The 14,233-nt window shown below is 39.6% G+C and overlaps 1 protein-coding gene across 1 annotated transcript in view; it reads right to left on the bottom strand.

Moving 5' to 3' along the window:
• Nucleotides 1-942: 942 nt before the first annotated feature.
• Nucleotides 943-14,233, bottom strand: part of LOC125284322 (SLAM family member 9-like) — a 38,454-nt gene continuing 25,163 nt past the window's right edge. Inside the window, exons 2-4 of the mRNA XM_048228235.1 lie at nt 12,777-13,091; nt 2,014-2,268; nt 943-1,372 (exon numbers count right to left, since the gene is read on the bottom strand). Of these exons, the coding sequence (XP_048084192.1) occupies nt 1,242-1,372; nt 2,014-2,268; nt 12,777-13,091 (701 nt within the window). The 3' untranslated portion in view covers nt 943-1,241. The remainder of the gene's footprint in view (nt 1,373-2,013; nt 2,269-12,776; nt 13,092-14,233) is intronic.

Below are 14,233 nucleotides of genomic sequence, written 5' to 3'. Positions count from 1 at the left end.
ATCCATATCTGCTCCACTCTAGAGGGTTCAGCTCTCATATGAATCCATATCTGCTCCACTCTAGAGGGTTCAGCTCTCATATGAATCCATATCTGCTCCACTCTAGAGCTGTCATATGAATCCATATCTGATCTACTCTAGAGCACTCATATGAATCCGTGGGTGTGTTCGAAACAGGAGACAGCTGCCTACTGCCTCCCTCCCTACATAGAGAGCCATCTCACTAGACATGACTTTGGATTAAATGCATCTTTTAAAAATGAGCGTAGCACTCTAGAATCTTTGGTTAACACTACGGTATGGCGTTAGCAAAGGCCTGGCGTTAAATAAATTAGCTTACAGTGCATTAAGCTAGCAGAATAATGGGTATAAATTAGTTTTCTGACCGGCAGATATATCAGACCAGGCGCTATTAATGGATTTACAACAATGGCATAATCAGATAGTAAATTGTTTATTTCTAATCTGTAATCTACAAATCTAAGCAAAATAAGGTCACACAAATGACATTTTAAACAGATTCAGCAGCCATTACCGATGTCATCCGCCATGTTTGTTTACCTTTCACAGCTGTTTCAGACGTTGCCCCAAGGGATTATGGGTAGGAGGAGCATGAAGTGTGCATCGATGCTGCCTCAAAATGACCGTTATTTGGGAATTCTAAGATATCTTAAAAGGCAGCAGAATTTGTTTTTTCGGTTTCGAACCGCACTTGCTGCCTTGCTCCCCAGTTAGATATCTTAAAAGGCAGCAACTTTACCCATTTCGAACACACCCCATATCTGCTCCACTCTAGAGGGGTCAGCTTTCATATGAATCCATATCTGCTCCACTCTAGAGGGTTCAGCTCTCATATGAATCCATATCTGCTCCACTCTAGAGGGGTCAGCTTTCATATGAATCCATATCTGCTCCACTCTAGAGCACTCATATGAATCCATATCTGCTCCACTCTAGAGGGTTCAGCTCTCATATGAATCCATATCTGCTCCACTCTAGAGGGTTCAGCTCTCACATTATGCCTCATAGGGGGTTTGTGCAGACTGTTTAGTGAGGAATAATGAGCAGGGAAGGAAGAGGGACACAGAGCTCAGGGACTCCTGATTTAATCAGAAGACTAGAAATAGAAGACTAGAATATTTCTAAAACAAACAAATAGAATAAAAAATCTAAGCGCTTTACAAGTGGCAAAGGCAAAGTTCAACATAACACAGAATATGTGTGTGTGTGTGTGCACATATTTATTTTGATTTATCAAGTTTCACTCTGATGTGAACAGTGATGACAGCAGTAACCATGGTGATCAGAACTACAGTCACCAGCAGGGCCTTTAGCAGACATGGAGACATTCCAACAGGGGGCGCTAAATCATCTGAAATGAGACAGAGTCACAACATGTTAATGGTGTACATATTACTTCATTCCTTAATATCTCATGAAATATCAGGAATTTACATGAGTCATTCATGACCTCATTCATGAACAACACATCAACTAAAGCATTATGATGATGAGCACATCATTATATGATTTATTAAGAATGATCATGATGATTTCTTTTTCTGCCAAAAAAATTTGTCATCACTACTCAAATTCTGATTTGAACACAATTTGTGCAGTTCTCTAAACACATGCCATTGTTCACACTTTAGTTGAGGGGCCACAAACATGATGAACTCATGAGTAATTAACCTAACATACATGTAATTATGATGATCATGATTAATAAGAAATCATAAATCATAATGATGTACCCATCATCATTACCCTAATGTTTTAGTTGATGTGTTGTTCATGCATGAGGTCATGAATGAGAGACTATGAAGTCATGTAAATTCCTGATGATTCATAAGATATAAAGTAATGAAGGAATGCATAAATCAAGATGAGTTCATGATAATTCATGTACCCTTACCATAAAGTGTTACCGTATTGTCTTGTATACCATGCATATTGTACTTGTTTATTGTGACCTGTCTGTAATAATGTATACCACGTGTTGGTGTGTCTCACCTCTGTACAGTGGGCAGAGTGGTTTAAGGTCCATGGTGGTCTGGCTCCAGCTAACAGGGTTGCTATGGTTACAGGAGACAGCGTTGTGGTTGAGAGAGATGGAGAGGGATGTGACTCCTTCCTCCTGAGAGCAGACGATGCCGTTACATCTGGAGATCAGAGACACGTTGAGTCCTGTGCAGTTTAGAGTCACACTACAGGAGTCACTGCTGGACCACTTAGACACCACAGTCAGAGTAGGGGCTGCTGCAGGCTCTGTTAAACACACACACACACACACACCACAGTCAGAGTAGGGGCTGCTACAGGCTCTGTTAAACACACACACACACACACACCACAGTCAGAGTGGGGGCTGCTGCATGCTCTGTTAAACACACACACACACACACACACACACACACACACACACACACACACACACTCACTGGTAAGAGAGGATAGACATGATACACATGATCTTTTTTGTTGATTTTGTCTTTTGAGATTACTTGCCTAAAATTAGTGTAATTTAATGTTGAGGTGGGAAAGTAAACATGATCACATGGGAAATGTCATATTAGTTCGCTGAACTGTAACATATAATTAGGACAAATTCAATACATGTGTTGTGGTTAATAAACATATTTCAGACCAGGAAGAGAATAGTATTTAGCAGGTTTTGAAGCAAATTTATTTTCATTTTATTTGATTAACATATACAGTGGGCAGTGCTTCGACTTGGCCAGCTTCCCTCGTGGTCCGCGTGCGGGATCACACGGTATCACGCGACTTTAATTTGTATTTTTCCAGTGACGCTGCAACAACCCAAACAACCGGCAGATATCTCAAGTGAGCACGGTGTCTCGTAAAAAGAAATGGAGCCTGGAAAACCCTACACAGACTTCACTACAGACTTTAGCAGACTGGTTTAGAAATAATTTTATAGCCAGAAATATGCCTGCCCTGCCCTAATAAAGAAATATGTGGTTAACGGCGAGTGAATCCCGTTTGCAGCCGTAGAAGAAATGCAGGACAAATTAAACATTCTGGTTTTCTCCGAGTGCAACGATGATAGACAGACATCATTTGGACAAACTATAGAGCATATTAACCTCCGTTGCTCAGCCAAATGCCTTCCTGTTACGTCTTGTTATCACAGAGTTACAGGCGATTTTTTTTGATGGTCACAAGTTTCCTTCATTAGCGTTTATTTTTTTGATTATTAAAGAGTGTTTTTCATTTAAAGGCTTGACTTCGTGCTTATTCAGTAGAGCATTTAGTGCTCTCCCAATCCCAGATGTTTACATTGCATGTTTGTTTGTAATGGATGCAGCCTCCGTCGCTCGAGCACCCACGGAAAACATCGCAGTTAATGTTAAATTCAGCATCTCTCATAATGTGATTGGCTATGTTGCTGTCAATCCCCTACTCCATATACTAACCACCAATGAGGCGTCTCTCATTATGAAAATTCCTGACACTTCCCACCTGAAGTAAACCACAGGCCTTTTTTTTTGGGCAAGCCTGCATTCAAGGCAGGCCTTCTGAAAAGAATTTTATATAAATCCTGTGCTAACAGTAATCCTCCTACCCCCGCTACCACAGCTGTGGATAGTGTGGCATGCTCACGCTTTATGTCTCCTTCCAAACTAGGCCTATAGCCCAACCATTTACGTCTTCAAAAATAACAACTTGCCAGATATGCCTTCATATCTTTGGGCTTCATTCAGCATTTTGTTCTTCCACTGGAAATTACTCTTCTACATTTGCTGCCTGCTGCATCCTTTTCTGTTTGTATTGTTTAGAAAACGTTTGGCGTCTTGAGTTAATGCATTAAACATTGTTTGCTGGTAACCAGCCACAAATAGCCTACAGATTCTTGCGTCGCGTACATTCTCTATTCTCTCCAAAATGTGCCCGTTCTATAGGCTGGCCAAGTGCATAATTCTCGCGGCATAAATCAGATGTATTTGTTTATTGTACAGAAAAATAAAAATAACCTGTCAAACAGTCAATTGACTACATTGCAGTCAATAAGTAGGGCAAATTAATATCTGAAACCAAAGCGTGGGTCATAGTTGTCTAAGCCTCTGCCGTGAGGCCAAAACCCATGAACAAAGGCGATTGATATCTTTTTTTTTTTTTTTTTTTTTTTTTTTGCAAACATCATTGACATTACAGAAAATGCAACACTACGACATGCACATGAATACTACATACGACAAACAGGCGTACATTACATAAACACATACTGTAACTTAACAAGACATCACATTGACTTGGCTTCCTACAAACATAACACAACATAATATTAATAACAGAAAGGCTAAGGATGATTTTCGCCCAGGATGATTACAGATATGATTATCAGGGATGAAATTGATGACCGGAATGAAAAGAAGGGGGGATGGGGGTGCGGATGGTAGCTCTAAGAGTGTGAATGAGGTGGTGTTGGGATGGGGGTGGGGATGGGGGGTGAGGGGTAGTGAGTATGTGAGGATGTATGTGTGTGTGTGTGTGCGCATATGTATAAGGCTGGTTTGCTGTTGGGCCAGGAGGAGAGAAGCTGGAACATAGAGAGGGAGAGAGGGAGGGTTTCAGAGGAGAGGAGTTGTAATTATTCTATTAATGATAAGTATAATAATAGGAATAACTGATTGCCTGGTTGATTGCCTGACTGATTGCCAACCTGGGCACCCATTAATGGCCACAGTTCCACCCAGCCCCTGCAGTTATACTGCGACGAGCTGACAGAGGGGAGGACCTGCGTGCCACCCATCGCCTCAGGCCCCAGCATATGCACACATCCCCACTACCGACCAACCACACCTGGCCCCAGACCTTCACCCAACACGCCACTCTTGACCTAAATATGTACAGTATGTGAATGGCTAGGTTGAGGGGTCTATCTAGAATGTAGCATTAAAAGAAGTGGGCATGCATGGTGAATATCTGTCAGGATTTCCCCATGCACACCACACTTACCCTGTGTAAGATGTATGCCTCAACAATGTGTGCATTAAAATAAATGAGGCATGCAGATAGACACCTGATGAGGCGCATTGATATCTGCAATAGAGTTTTTTTTGCCAAACAAACTCACAGCCGAACGTTGCAATAAATACATAGACCATCTGGACAAAGTCATCAACAGACAACAATATTCACATTGTTGTTTTACCTAAGTTTATCTTTTTGTGCAGATCATATTATCAAAATCAGAATCAGCCTTCTTGGCCTGGTTTATGTAAACTAACAAGGAACCCCCCCTCCATGAAAATCAAAGGCTACATATTCTCAACTGACTCGTCAAAAAGTGCGCACCACCTTATTATTATCTGCAGGTGTGTGACTTTTACTTACGTGCACATGGCTGCAAATTGACTTTTAATTTATGTATGTTCTGCCTTGGGCATTTAAAAATATGGATGTATGGTGGTTATAATAATAATAATAATTATTATAATAAGCTTTATTTGTATAGCACCTTTCATACACAGAATGCAGCTCAAAGTGCTTTACATTTGAAGCATGTAACACAATAATAGTCAGTCAGTCATTATCAATCACTTTTCTTCATTGCTGGGGCAGTTTATGATCCACTCAGCAACATATCAAAAAAATATAGAAAATAACATGTCATAAGACTGGCAGCCTTAACCCTCTTACCCCCCACAAGCACACCATATGGCAACTGTGGCAAGGAAAAACTCCCATATTCCAGGAAGAAACCTTGAGCAGAACCTGACTTAATAGGGGGAGCCCATCTGCTTCTGGCTGGCTGCGCCCTCCAATAGCAGCAGATGTACAATAATCTGAAAAAGTAGTCTACAGGATAAGATGAGTTAACTAAAAGCTTTCCTGTACAGGTATGTTTTCAGATCTTTTTAAAAAATATTTACTGAACTCGCCTGCTTGATGTACAGAGGCATGGTGTTCCATAGTTTGGGGGCATAATGGATAAAAGCAGCTTCTCCACTTTGTTTGTGGAGCACTTTGGGTACGATTAAAAGATTCCTTCCTAAGTTTCCTTTGTGGTTGATAAGATATTAAAAGCTCAGAGATATATGAAGGTGCTATGCCATTCAGAGCTTTGTAAGTAATTAACATAACCTTAACATCAATTCCATAGGAAATAGGGAGCCAGTGCAGTTCAGCCAACACAGGGGTGATGTGTTCTCTCTTCTTAGTCTTAGTTAAAAGTCTAGCCGCAGAGTTCTGTATGAGTGCCAATTTCTTTAAGTGTTTTTTGGGAAGACCAGTGAAAAGTGCATTGCAGTAGTCTAACCTGCTAGTGATAAAGGCGTGAATTAGTTTTTCTGCATCTTGTTGAGTTAAAAAGGGCCACACTTTGGCAATGTTTCTCAGGTGGAAATAGGCTGCCTGAGTAACTTTACTGATATGGGGCTTAAAACTTAACTCTGCATCTAAGATGACACGAGGCTTGTTACTTTTGGTTTGACCTGGTGCGTAAGTTCCCCAGATTACTAAGAACAATATCTCGCTTTAGTTTTGGTTCAACCAAAAGTACCTCTGTTTTGTCATCATTTAGTTTCAAAAATGTTTTGCTTATCCACTGATTAATGGAGGTTAGGCATGCAGTGAGGGAGCAAAGGCCATCTGGGTTAGTTGGCTCCACAGAAATATACAATTGGGTATCATCTGCGTAGCTGTGGAAGTTTACATTATGCTGACTTATGACGTTTCCCAATGGAAGCATATATAGGGAAAATAGCAGGGGACCAAGGCAGCTCCCATGGGCCACATCAAAAGGCAAGTCATGTTTTTCAGACACATGATATCCTAGACTGATATAAAAATCTCTGCTAGTAATGTAGGTTTGAAACCAGTTTAGAGCATTATCAGAGAGAAGCACCCGCCCAAGGCGGTGAATTAGGATGCTATGATCAATGGTGTCAAATGCCGCGACTCAAATCCAGAAGAATAAGGATTGAGACTTTGTTTGAGTCAGTAGCCAGTCTGAGATCATTGACTATTTTTACTAGAACCGTTTCTGTGCTGTGATTTGATCTAAAACCTGATTGGAATTTTTAAGGATACTGTTTTTGTTGAGGAAGGTATTTAACTGATTACAAACGACTTTTTCAAGTACTTTGCTCAGGAGCGCAGATTTGATATAGGCCTGTAGTTGCTCAAATTGGTATGGTCAAGATTTGACTTTTTAAGTAAAGGTTTCACAACAGCGGTTTTAAAAGCAGTTGGAAATATACCTGTTTCTTATGAGGTATTTATTACCTTGAGAATAAAGGGAGCTAAGCTATCATATACTTTTTTGAGGAATCTAGTAGGGATTGGATCCAAAACACATGTTGAGGAGCCGGTTTGAGTTATAATTTTACTAAGCTCAGATTGAGTAATAGTGCTACAGAACCTTAATTTTGGGGGGCTGTTTTTGGGTGTACTATCAAACATATTACTTGTGTTACCAGGGTGCGATTTGTGTAAAAACCAGAGGGTGGGATGATTTTGAATGAGTTTGTAAACCCCCCCCCACCCCCACCCAAAAAAAAAAAAAAAAATGAACGAACGATTCATAGCCTAGTAATGTCATGGCTAATAATACCCTATATTATTTTGCCACCTTTGTAACATTTTAGTTTTAGTTTACCGTGGTGTATGACTTTAAACAGCGACTGTGCTTGGTATGATGATCAGCTCCTCTAATGCAGGGTAGGACAACGTTTTGACAAGCATACAAATTCACCTTGTTCTTGCCCCATCTGAAATGACTTCTCTACTTTTGCTGCCTCCAGAAGTCTTAAGTTAGTGAATTGGCTAACAGTGTTAGTTGGTAACCAAATAGCCTACACATTGCGCTACACGCTGCGTAGGCTACGTGCATTCTCTCTCCTGCTGATTTGCGTTCAGTAGCCAAGTGCGTAATATTGCAAAAGTTGAAAAATAAATGTGTTTATTGTTGCCTACAGAAAATAAAATAGCCTATCATACTGTCAGTTAATTGCCTACAGTGCAGTGAAGAGTTTGGAGAGTAAAGTTATAGGGCAACTTGAAGTTTTATGAAAATAATTTACGAACCAGAACATAAAGACCATGAAGCTTCTGTTTCTTGCAGCTGTTAAAACACCCGCTAGATAGTTTAAATACCCACCAACATTCGTTTTTGCAGTACAGATTATTTCTAAAAGTTATTTGTCTACTACTGGCTGATTTATCAAACGAGTGCTTTCTCGTTCCTCCGCAAACTACAGGTGTTTCGGTAGAGAGCCATTGAATAAGCGATGCCAAGAAATTTAAAAAAGTAACACTTTTTGTGACATTCAGCAAATATCTCCTCATTTAATGTAAGTTCCTTCGGACAATAGGCCTACGTTCTACTCTACGTGCAGTTGTCCTCCATCTCAGTTGCATCAGTTTTCTAATTTTGAAGGTTCTAAAACATTATTATGCTTCACTGAATCCTTCTCGTTTTCTTTCATTTGTCCAGCTAACTTTTCAATTGAACCTAGCCATTTATGATGGATTACACACTCGACATTCTGAAATGTCCTGCACGATCAAGGCCAAATTATTAAGTTATCACGCAGCCACTGTGTCAGCAGCATCAGTGCTGACGGTGACGGTGCGTTTCTGATGTCAGATTATGTAGGCTAGCCTACTAGACTGTTCTCACGTTGCAGCGCTTTGTATCAAAAGGTGTTTGATGCAATAGCCTATCAATGGTAGAGAACAACACCCTAGAGTTTCCACTGTTTTAAGCAATTACCTTAGAGAAGTGGTTCCTTCTCTCATTCGAATAGCTCTATTATAATTGGCTATTTTTTTCTTTTTAGAATGGCACGGTGAACCTGTAACTTAGTTTTTCTCCATGTTCTCTCAGCTTTTTCTACATGATCTTTTTTAGATCATGGATATTTTCGTTCATCAAGGTGTCAGTTTGCTACAGGGCTTTTTTTTGTCTTTAAGGGTGCCACTCTGTCAAGCAGAGCGCCTAATTCACGATTAAGAGCCTCTACCATTTGATCAATGGGATGATGTAAAATATCTAAATTTATGGAGTTTATAAGAGCTATGAACTGCTGTTCTGCTCTAATGTACAAGAGTCGCGATTTGATTGCAATTTCGGGATGAATTTTTGGAGTATGTAGTACTATATTAAAAGATACACAATAATGATCAGACATATTTATATCATTTACTGATAAGTCTGTGACTTCTATCCCTCTAGAAATGACTAGATAGAGGGTGTTGCCAAGGTTGTGGGTGGGTCCTGTAACATGCAGCTTTAGCTCTAAACTGTCCAACACATTAAAGAACTTACTGGCTTTAGCATCAGTTGTCTTATTGACATGAATATTAAAGTCGCCATTTACAATTATCCGATCATAGCTAGTGATGATGAGCGACATAAGTTCAGAAAACTGGTCGAGAAAGCCAGTCCATAGTTTAGGAGGGCGGTATAAGGTTAATAGAAGTACAGCTGGGTCAGCCTTCAGAGTGAGGGCAATATACTCAAAGGAAGCGAGGTCGCCAAAGTTGACTCTAGTGCAGCTATATTTGTTTGAGAGAATGGAGGCAATTCCACCACCTCGTTTGCCTTGTCTAATTGAGTGGAAGAAATTGTAATTTGGGGGACAAGTTTCAACAAGAACAGCTTTGCTGTCTGAAGTCATCCAGGTTTCAACAAGAAACAGAAAATCCATTTTTTTTTAACTAATAAAATCATTGATTGCAAAGGTTTTGGTAGTAAGTAGATAGATAGATAGATAGATAGATAGATAGATAGATAGATACTTTATTGATCCCCAGGGGAAATTCAAGGTCTCAGCAGCATACATACAAGACAAACACATTCTTTAACAGCAGAAGAGTAATTAAAGTATATAATATAAAAACACAACTAAGCAGTAAGGACAGTAGAAGATAAAGAATATGCTAAATATACTAAAATACAAATTATACTAACACTTAATACAATATATAAAAATATACTAAAATACAAATAACAAAATTACAAATTATACTAACACTTAATCTAAATCAATTCTAAAACAGTATCCACATAGTGGTGATTAATAAATCAGAGCCTTTGCAATGACTGAGGCAGGGACTGAGCATGTGATTCTCTGTGCATAGTAAGGTATGGTAAGGTGCCTCTAAGGTGCTCTGTGTGAATGAGTGTCATGGTGGTAGTTCAATGGTGATAGTGGTCATGGTGATAGTGCAAATGAGTAAGTCAACAGTGCAACAATGCAGAAATAAAGTAAAGGAAAGTCTATATATCTATATATTTAACTATTTAAGAAAAATGTATAGTGTGTATACAGTTCGGCTGTGGCATGGAGGGGGTTATGCATATGTGCTAATATAGCACGCAAAACAGTGAGGCATAAAGACAGTGGTACAAGTGGCTAGTGGACAGACAGTACCAAACATGGAGGGGATGAAGAGGCAGACAGACTATGCAGAGAAGTCTATCTCTCCTCTTCCCTTAAGTGAGGCATTGAAGTGCACCTATACGGGCAGCCGTGGCCCACTGGTTAGCACTCTGGACTTATAACCAGAGGGTTGCCGGTTCGAGCCCCGACCAGTGGGCTGCGGCTGAAGTGCCCTTGAGCAAGGCACCTAACCCCTCACTGCTCCCTCGCGCCCGTTGTAGCAGGCAGCTCACCGCGCTGGGATTAGTGTGTGCTTCACTTCACTGTGTGCTGTTTGTGTTTCACTAAATCACGGTTGGGTTAAATGCAGAGACCAAATTTCCCTCACGGGAAGTATATATACTTATATTTAGTAAACCCATGTTAGCTGAAAAGGCCTCTGGCTTTTGAGGAATATGCTGAGGTAGGTTTCTAGTTTTAAATTTGTCTTTTCTTTTTACTATATGTTGGGTAGAAATCAACGTTGGAATAGAACTATAAGCATAAGTCATGCTATTGCATGAAGCAGCTTGATCTATGGTAGTAGTATTGCATGTTACCCTGCAGAAAACATTCTCAGACCCATCCACATGTATAATGCCATTCGAATCAATACCTGGGGGGCGTGAATCTGTAATATTTTCTACAGAATGTCAATGCATTTACAATAAGTGTAAAAATCAATTAGAAACCTAAATATATTTATAATTATTAACTTGCAAACAAATAACTGGCGTCAGTGACGTCTTTGACATGAAGATCCCGAATATGCTTCTACTAGCATTCTACCATTAGGTCGAGAGGTGTAGTTGTAACTACACAACTTTCACGATAGTGGTTTGCGAATGTTCGTTGCTACTATGGTTTTGGGAAACACTAACGTAGTGTAACGATGCATTGGACTATGTAAGTTCCAAATATGAATGTAATTTTATGCATAAAGCAGATGTATTTGTTTATTGTACAGAAAAATAAAAATGACATGTCAAGCAGTCAACTGACTACACTGCAGTCAAGAAGTAGGGCAAATTAATTTACGAAACCAAAACATGGGACTAGTTGCCTCTATAGCGTAGCCTGTTAAAAAACGTCGCTAGATAGTATTAAATCGCCAACATTGTTTTCTGCAGAAGCCTACCCAAGGCTACAGATTAATTCTGAAGTTATTTCTCTACTGGCTTAATTATCACACCACTGTTTTGATTTGCGTAGTTGCGTTACCCCCAACACTGACAATAATGTAGACAGAGCGACGCACAGTGGCTGAAAGTGGTACCAAAGCTTCACGCAGCTTCACGCCTCGTAATGCGCGACTGAAGTGGTCATTTGAAAGTGATGCCCACTGTATATTAAAAACAATACCAACTAGTTTGGTTTATCTTGATATTAATAACTGTACTATGTGTGGAGAGCATTCACTCACCATTGTTATCTCATTTTTGATGGAGGCTTTTGCATCTGAACTCTAGCCTGGGTGCCAGCCAAACTTTGTCCCGCCCTCAACATTTGAGGTCGGGAAGTTCGGTCTGGCATTGCTCCATTGTGGAGCAACTATGCTCGCCCCAAATCTGGCGGACCAATCAAATCGGGCTTTATAGGGAAAACAGCTTGTAAAACAGCAAAGTTGTTCCCTCGTTCGTTTGAAATCTCTGATTGACCACCTGTTCAAGGGATTTGCGACAGCCTTTCCCAGCTGTTTATAAAATGTTTGTAGTATATCAGAATTATTCAACAGAATTATTTTTAAAAACCGAGGGGATATAGGCTATCAGTTTTTTTTCCTAATAGCCTCACCTACTATGTATCACTATGTTTCGCTAATGAGTGTTGTAAGCAAGGACATATTGACGGCACAATAATTTTTACAAAAGACCAAAAAATAATGTTAAGGCATTTGTGGAGAAGAAGGATGGTTCGTGTGTTTTCTTCCTACACCTCACGGTAAGCTATTTTGTTGCTCTGATTGGTTAGGTCTATCCAATTGAGTGCAGAGGCATCCCCTGTATCGGTTGAAACACACCCCATAATTACATCCCAATGGAGCAGTATCAGACTCATATTCTGACTAGAATTGAGTATGGCTACGTCAGGCTATCTCAACTTTTCATGTATTATAATAATTGTGAAATTAATAAATAAAACGTTTTGTTGCATTGAGAGCCCAAGGGGCTGGATCTGTACGGACGGTGATTGATGGGCTCAGAGAGAAATGTTGTCAGTTCTATCTTCTCGAACCATGACACAAGATCGTGGATGTTTATTTCACAATTTTGGTTCATGTATCGTAACAGTCTCATTCACAGCACACCACTCTTTAGATATACTCACCCTGGACAGAAAGTGTGTATTCTCATTCACAGCACACCACTCTTTAGATATACTCACCCTGGACAGAAAGTGTGTATTCACCAACAGACCATATTTCTTTCCCCTCAACCTCCTTCTCTGCTGTGTAGAGCCCAGAGTCGTTCTTCTGCAGGTTCTTCAGCAGCAGAGAGAAGCTGTTCACATCAAACTCCACTCTGCCTTTGTAGGGACTTCTCACATCTGCATCCTTGTATTTATGTATATACGTGACAACAGGTGTCTTGTGAAATTTCCATGTTGTGTATTTTAAGCCGGTCTTGTCTTCATGTCCTGTTGCCTCCAGAGTGACTGATCCTCCCACCAGCACAAAGAGCTCAGGCCCAGCTGCAGACACTGCAGAGACACAGAGACAACAAATGACCCATCATGTGTGAGACAATAAGGTTGGATTGATTTGACATAAAAGCTATACTAGTGGTGTAGAAAGTCATTTTTGTCTTAGTTTAGTTATATTCTGTATGACTGAATCTCCTTCCAACATATTCATTGCCCTCTATAATTATTGGCACCCTTGGCAAAGTTGACTAAAAACAGGTATACTGTAAGTCCCACAATGAAAACAATGAGAAAAAATTCAACCTTGAAGGGAAGCAAATGTATTCTGACAAAAAGGAAAATCTCATAAAGAAATTAATATTTGTAACAAAAATATGTCACCCACAATTATTGGCACCCCTAGAAAATCTTACGCTGTAAAATCTAACACCTATCCTTACTTAAAATGTTTAGTCAGTATAAATCGTTTTTTGTCTTTTGTTGATTTTGTCTTTTCATATCACTTGCCTAAAATGAGTGTAATTTAATGTAGAGGTGGATCATTTAAATCAAGTCTATACTTGAATTGCTGACGTTTTGCTACACTGTGAAGTTAATTAGTTAGTTAACCTTACTTAAGCTGTTAAAAAAAAGCATGCAAACCGATTGCCTTGAAATTAGACTAATCTGGAATAGGAATTGCAAGTTCAATGATGAGACTGACATTTAGGAATACTGTAAATAATTAGGTATGAACACAACTCACAGCCTTCCCCCACTTACACTTCAGACAGTCAATAGCTTGAAACACATAGCCAAGGCATTGGCAACATTCCCAAATGAATTAAAAACAATAAAAGAAAAACACAGTGTTGCAAGAGTAACAGTACAATTAATTTTCTTGATCTCTGTCTTCCATTAAAAAGTCTAATAGCGGGTTGTTACCTGAAATGTAAATGGCTTACAGGAAGGCGTAAAAAAACACAAGGTTTTGTATCACTTGGGGAAATTGTCATCTGATGTGAGTTTTCTACAGGAACTTCACTTCAAGTAAGGGCAAATAGAGACAGTGGGGGGAGAGGTGTTTGAAGCAACTTTTTTCTTCAAGGAGTAGGGGTGTAGGACTTTTAATAAGTAAAAGGGTTCCATTCAAGCTGATTTCACAGCATAAGGGTAAGTATGGAAGGTTAAGTGGTTATGAAGGACTGTTTTGTAATACA

The sequence above is a fragment of the Alosa alosa genome, chromosome 19 (genome assembly GCF_017589495.1).
Source record: "Alosa alosa isolate M-15738 ecotype Scorff River chromosome 19, AALO_Geno_1.1, whole genome shotgun sequence".
NCBI classification, from domain to species: Eukaryota; Metazoa; Chordata; class Actinopteri; order Clupeiformes; family Clupeidae; genus Alosa; species Alosa alosa.
This window is presented reverse-complemented; position numbering and strand designations above follow the sequence as displayed.